Genomic DNA, 7,463 nt, shown 5'->3' on the forward strand with positions numbered 1-7,463 from the left:
AGAAACTGAGGTTACGTTGAACTCCTCTCTTTCTCGTAACCTAGACCTAACCTGTCAACAGGTCCTACTATACCTTCTTCATCTCCTTTTATTTAGTTGTTTTTTTTGAAGTTTATTTTGTTTTAGTAATCTCTAAACCCAACATGGGACATGGGTTTGAATTTACTACCCACAGGTCAGAGTCGCATGCTCTTCTGACTGAGACAACCAGGCGCTCCCATCTCCTTTTAAACACCACAATCACTTGTCACTGTCTTATGTCAAAATCTCCTGTCATTCGGCCTACCGCTTCTGTGACATTTTTGTCCCATTCCAAACCATGGTCTACAAATGCTGCCAAACTATTTCTTTTCTTTTTTTTTTTAATTATTTTTTTTTTTTTTACTGTTTTTATTTATTTTTGAGACAGAGAGAGACTGAGCATGAACGGGGGAGGAGCAGAGAGAGAGGGAGACACAGAATCAGAAGCAGACTCCAGGCTCTGAGCCATCAGCCCAGAGCCCGACGCGGCGCTCTAACTCATGGACCACGAGATCGTGACCTGAGCTGAAGTCAGACGCTTAACCGACTGAGCCACCCAGGCGCCCCGATTTCTAAAACCTACTGTCACAGTCCTCCTTAAAAATCTCTCAAAGGTACTCCTCTGTCTATGGCAGTGTTTCCAAAACTCTATTCAGGTAACATCTTCATGATTTTTGTCATATTCCCACCACATACAACAGTGTATGTTGTATACACTATAATACAGTGTATTCCTGTAACAGTTTTCTTTGAATCTACTTTTCTCTTTAGTTAGCTATATTTTAAACAACATCCCAAAGTCACAGTATGATTTGTTTTCCCCTAAAATATAAAAGCATTTCAAAGTGTTTACACATATACCACCTAAAAGACAAAAATCCAAGTTTATCAGCCTAATCTTCCATGATTTGGCCTCTGCCTGCCTTCCAAGCACCATCTCCAGCCAACCAAACCACTAGAAGTTCCCTGAACTGGTCATGTTCTTTCAGATTAAGCTATACCACTGCATATGGTATTTATTCTGCTTGAACATTCTTTCCTTCCTGTTTTGTCTACCTGAACAAACTCTGCTCATCCTCTCATTGTTCCTTCTGTGTGAAATCATCTCTGGCTCCAGTTAGATGCTGCTTTTAATATGCTCCTCAATATCCTGAACAGCCCTCTATTATATCACCTAACATACCATGCAATAATCATTTGTTTATCTATTTCTTTTACTATATTGAGAGCCCCTCAAAGGTAGAGAGAAGTATCAGATTCTTTCTCTAGCACCCATAGGGAACAGTACTTGACAAAAGGAGACATCTGAAGAAATGTGTGTTTGTAAAACGGTATAAAATTACATTAAAAAAAATTTTTTTAATGTTTATTTTTGAGAGAGAGAGAGAGAATGTGGGGGGTGGGCAGGCAGAGGGAGAGATGGAGACAGAATCTGAAGCAGGCTCCAGGCTCTGAGCTGTCAGCACAGAGCCCGATGCGTGGCTTGAACTCACGAACACGAGATCATGACCTGAGCTGAAGTCAGACGCTTAACCGACTGAGCCACCCAGGTGCCCCTATACTTTACTTTATTTTTAAGTCTATTTATTTTGAAAGAAAGAACACGTGCACAAGCAGGGGAAGGGCAGAGAGAGAAGGAGAGAGAGAATCCTAAGCAGGCTCCGTGCTCTCAGCACAGAGCCTGATGCGGGGCTTGAACTCACAAACTACGAGATCATGACCTGAGCCAAAATCAAGAGCTGGACGCTTAACCAACTGAGCCACCCAGGCGCCCCCAAAAACCAGTATACAACTAAATTCAACGAACCTTAACTACCTGTCTATCACATACAATGCAGTGTTCTCTAAGACTATGGAGAATACAAAAATAAACATACGTGATCCTGGCCCTCAAGAAACTTGTAGTCTAGGGGCACCTGGATGGCTCAGTCAGTTGAGTGTTCAACTCTTGATTTCGGCTCAGGTCACGATCCCAGGGTCATGGGATCAAGATCCACATCAGGCCCCACGCTGAGTGTGGAGTCTGCTTAAGATTCTCTCTCCCTCTGCCCCTCTCCCCTGCTTGCACTTTCTCTAATTTAAAAAAAAAAAAAGAAGAAGAAGAAGAAGAAAAAATAGAAGCTTTGCAGTCTAGTAGAGACTGACATATCTCCTACCACAGAAGACAGAGTGGTAAAGTGGAACAATAAGGTGCTATGTGGCAAAGGTCAGTGCAGGAAAAAACAAACAAACAGGATTTCTAAAAAAATTTTATGGTAATTTATTCTTGAGAGAGACACACATACAGCGTGCAAGCGGGGGAGGGGAAGACAGAGAGAAGGAGACAGAATCCGAAGCAGGCTCTAGGCACAGAGACCAAAACAGGGCTTGAACCCACGAATTGCGAGATCATGACCTGAGCTGAAGTCAGATGTTTAACCGACTAAGCCACCCAGGCACCCCCCAAAACGGGAATTTTTAAGAGCAAATAAATTCAGGTATATACTCCGCTGAGTCACTATAGCAAAACCCACTTAAACCTCATCAAGTCTTGGCTCTGATATTTGTTTTGCCTTACACAACTGTGTAAATGATAAACATGAAGGTACCCTGAAAACTGTAAGCAGCGATATACATTCTAATCATTGCTAATAATTCTGACTGTAGAATCCAGGAGCTCTGCATAGAGAAAGTGGCATCTGAGCTAGAGCCCAAAAGGGGCAAGGGGGGTACTGTACAGAAGAAATATAAGTGATAGTTATAGATGTGAACCCTGGACCCAGACTGCCTAGGTTTGAATCCTAGCTCCTCCACCTACCTCCCAGCTTTGTTAACTTTGGAAAGTTACTTAACCTGTCTGTGCTTCAATTACCTGTCTACAAAATGGAGCAAATATTATACATAACTCATAGAGTATTAAATGATTTAATATTTGTGTTATGTAAGTATTTAAAAAGTAGGTGATAGAAACAGACTGAGCAGAAGCAAAGGAGGAGGAAAGTACAGAGCATGTTGTCAGAAGAGAGCAGTCCAATGTGCTTAGAATGGGAAGTAAAAAGGAAAGTAAAGTGGAAGATGTACCTAGAAAAGCATACTATTTGTCATCCTAAAAAAGCTATTAACTGCATCAGAAAGAGCTCTGAATAGGGAGGCTTTCCAACCTAGTTCGTTGATTAGGTGTACATCCTTACGCAGATCATAAACTCTGTGGAGCTCAGTACCCCTCAGTAAAGTAAGAAGGGTACAGAACTAGAAGAACTCTGATTTACTCTTAGCTCTGAAATTCTAGAAAAGGGACTAGGGAGTCATTAGAGACATGCACTGTTCCATAGGACATCTACAGCTGCATGCCATTAGTCCAAATGTCGATGTGTCATAAACGTAAAATATACATATTTCATAGACAGTACCCCAAAAAGGATAAAATATTAAATTAATAATTCTATACTGATTACATGTTGAAATTGGGTTAAATAAAATATTACTAAGATTAAAAAAAGGGGGGGTACCTGGGTGGCTAGTAAATAAAATATTACTAAGATAAAAAAAAGGGGGGGGTACCTGGGATGAGCATCCAACTCTTGATTTTGGCTCAGGTCATGATCTTACCGTTTGTCAATCGAGCCCTGCGATGGGCTCTGCACTGGCAGTGCAGAGCCTGCTTGGGATTCTTTCTCTCCCTCTCTGCCCCTCCCCTGCTCACTCTCTCAAAATAAATAAATAAACTTAAAAAAAAAAAAGATTAGGGGCGCCTGGGTGGCTCAGTCGGTTAAGCGGCCAACTTCAGCTCAGGTCATGATCTCGCGGTCCGTGAGTTCGAGCCCCACGTCGGGCTCTGTGCTGACAGCTCAGAGCCTGGAGCCTGTTTCAGGTTCTGTGTCTCCCTCTCTCTGACCCTCCCCCGTTCATGCTCTGTCGCTCTCTGTCTCAAAAATAAATAAACATTAAAAAAAAAAAAAAAAAAAGATTAATTTCAACTATTCCCTTCTATTTTTTCTAAATTTGACCTTTCGAGGCTCATGTTTCTGACCATTTTATTTCTACCAGACAGCACTGTTGTAGACTATTTTCATAAGCCATAGAAGACTGATTCTGTGGCCAAAAAGATAAACAAAATGGCAGATATTACCAGAGAGGGTCTTGAAGACACTCTTCTAGCCCTATACAAAGCCATAATATATTCCTATCTGCCGCATTGGGTTTGATTTTCCTTACTTGAAAAAGATACAATGAAAAACCACTCAGGTAAACAGAATGATCAATAACACAAGCACTAAGGTGAGTGACTAAACTAATGGGTTGCATACTGTTTATGATGAGAATCTATAAAATCAGAGTTTGAAATGAGGAGGTGCAAAATCTCAGAAAAAATCCAGGCAGAATTTTTTGAAGCTTTATGGAAGCATTTCAAATAAAGATACAACTTTGCAGACCCAGGAGCCTTATATGAAAAACTCAGAGATGGCTCAAACTAAACACAAAAATGAGTTCCAAAAAGATTACATTAACTATTAATTCACAAAAGTGGTTATTATGGAATTGCACAGTTCCTTGTGCAATTTCTTTACTTGCATGTCATCTTTAAGAACCGTTCAAAAGATCAATCTACAAGCTATAGAATCCCTACTCCCCAAAATTCTTCAGTATTCAGTAAACCTGCCTTTATCATTCGTTCTTCCACTTGGCCAGATATGGAATCTGTATCTCCTATGATCCTCTCTGAAATCTTTATTGTAGATGAGAACCACATGAGCTCTTTTTTAAGAAAGGTTATGTTTTGGCCCACTCACTTTCATATACTTCATCTTTATTCTTACAAAACAACTTTGTACATTCAATCCAGTACTAGTGATCTGACCACTTCCAATTCAGATATAGAGAAATCGTGATTAGATCTAAAACATCCTATGCATTTATTATTTTATTTAGTGCCTCCAACTTCTAATCAATTTGAAAATACAGGTGAATTGCTGTCTTTTCTACCAGAACAAACCATTAAGTAGCCCCAATGGTTTGTTTTTTTCCTCTGACACAATCTTTTATTTTGGCTCTAAAGCCTCAGAAAAGGTACTCCTGAAATACTTTCTTGGCTTGTCTAATTTTAGTTTCTAATTCATGCCAAGAAATAGAAACAAAATTAAATTTCTTTAAAAATACTCCGACAGGAACAGCACAAGTACATTAATCTGATCAAACCATTTCCAAGACAAAGAAGAAAAGCCTCCACTTACAGAGAAAAATTCAGAATTCTCTCTTCCCAGTAGTTGCCCGGAAGGTTTTAAAAAAAAATTGTTTTTATTAAGAAACAGATACATACTAAGCACAGTCCAATAGTGTTGCAAAGAGAAATGAAATGGTTTGATATCTATATTTCCTTAAGATGGGAAGGAAATCCAATGTTTATCAAACTAAAAGTTTACCTAAAGAAAATCCAACTGATCATCTTTCAACTAATTTCAACAGCCAATCTCAAATTAATATCAAGACATATTGTAATAAGCAACGTTTTATTAATTATAAACACAAAGCTTAAAACAGCTTTATATGCGCTAAAGAACAAAAAAGTCCACATCAAATCACTGGTATGAAAAAATCAAGTTCATCTATGGAATTAACAACGCTACCACAAGACATCTGGTTAGTTTTCCACTAATTAGGTCCCAATGTTGGTTGTATCCTCACTTCCTTAAAAAAGCATATAACAGAAGGAAGCTACAAAACTCATGTTTGAAAGACTCAGATGAACATAAATAAAAGCTACATTTCTAGTACCGGCTTTGTCCTCGTTTTCATCAAATTATCCTATTAAAAAGGGGAAAATGCACACGAATGGCTTCCCCATCATACAGCACATATAATCAACAAGTACACTTAACTTACATCCACCAGAGCTGATGTGACCTTAAACATTTTGCATACTTGTTGACTGATGTTAAATATCAACTTCCTGTATCAACAGAGCAAAAGAAAAAAAAACAGTAATATCTTCCTTAAGAGAAAGAATTTACAAAGATAAATTGCTTTAAATCCACAGATGAAAGAAAAAAAAAAAAAAGGACTCAAAACCATCAACAGTTTACCCACTTACTACACAGCAAATCAAAGTTAACTGAACACGTAAAACGGGGACTAGGACTCACCGCTAAACACTGTCAGACATCTAAGCACTGGTTTTAACAAACGCATGGGAACACTTGTCAGAAAAGCAGTAAACCCCAAACTGAATTCCTCTTCTCTTACATCCATTCTTTACCCACACATACATGCACTGTTGTTACCCGGACTAAGCAGTAGCAAGGAACGACTCGTCTCCTTTTGGAAACCAAGAAAATGAAATCTTGAGTTAAGAAGGGATTATGAGGAAACAACACTTAAGGAACAGAAAAGTATTTGCATGGAAGGCCTACTACTTTACACACTGAAATTAGCTCAACAACCTACTGGAAAACGGGTTCATATCTGAATTAGCAGAAGGAAAGCAACGCTCCTACCAAGCAATTGGGACGCGGGGTATGGAAAGAGGGAAGACCTGGCGTTCTCTGACATCGCTACCCGACCGCCCTGGCCCACCGTCTTCTCACTCCGCCGAGACCTGAACACACTGGGGTCGCGTTCCGGGAGCCGGTGGCATCTCCTGTCAGACGCCGGCCACCCCACGCTCCTGTCACCACTTCTGAGGGATGACCCCATCCCGAGGGCACTGTCCGCTGGGACTCGGTCGGCCTCCGGGAGACCGGGGTCGGGGAGAGGGGAGAGGAGTCCTCCAAGCAAAGCTGTCAGGGCTCCGAGCCCTGGGGTAGTCCGAAGGCCAAGAGGGGCAACCCTGGGGCAGAGGCCGCGACATCCCTCGGGATCCCCTCCAAGGAAACTAGGACAGCATTTGGGGGACTTGGGCTCCCTCCCGCTCTCCGCGTGACGCCTGGTCTGACCCGGTCGCTTCGCCCCGCAATAGGCCCTCCACCGGAACGGGACCGGACGGGATGCCGGCGGGGGTCCCGCGGAGAGAGGAAGGGCGGGCCGGCGGGAGCCCCACTGCCGGAAGGGGCGAGCCCGCAAGCAGCGCTCCCGCCCCGGCTGGACTCACCTTCAGGTCGTTCTCCGGGAGGTACTTGCACAGCCGCGCTATCTCCACATACTTGTCCAAGTCTAGGGGCGCCATTTTAGAAATAACAAGCCCCGACGGCGACGGCGGCAGCGGCGGCGGCAGTAGTAGCGGCGGCGGCGGCAGCGGCGGAGGCCGAAGCCGGAACTCTTCCTACGTCACGTCCGGCCCGTGTGAGGCGTCTGCGCAGCGGCGTAAAGCTTGACCCGATTCTCCCCGCTACCTCCGCACGGCATACGCTCTCTTCAGCTGAACCCAGGCTGCAGGTTTCTAGAGGCGAACCCTAGTTCAGACCGTGAAACCTACTGGGACCCGTAGTTGTCTGCAGCCTGGGGTTCTGGGATTTGTAGTTTTTAGTAGT

General features: G+C 42.5%; 1 protein-coding gene across 1 annotated transcript in view; it reads right to left on the minus strand.

Moving 5' to 3' along the window:
* Window positions 1-7,275, minus strand: part of PPP6C (protein phosphatase 6 catalytic subunit) — a 35,295-nt gene extending 28,020 nt beyond the window's left edge. The window contains exon 1 of the mRNA XM_060608684.3: window positions 7,085-7,275. Coding sequence (XP_060464667.1) covers window positions 7,085-7,159 — 75 coding nt within the window. The 5' untranslated portion in view covers window positions 7,160-7,275. The remainder of the gene's footprint in view (window positions 1-7,084) is intronic.
* Between the last annotated feature and the right edge of the window lie 188 nt (window positions 7,276-7,463).

The sequence above is a fragment of the Panthera onca genome, chromosome D4 (assembly GCF_046562875.1).
Source record: "Panthera onca isolate mPanOnc1 chromosome D4, mPanOnc1 haplotype 2, whole genome shotgun sequence".
Lineage (NCBI taxonomy): Eukaryota > Metazoa > Chordata > Mammalia > Carnivora > Felidae > Panthera > Panthera onca.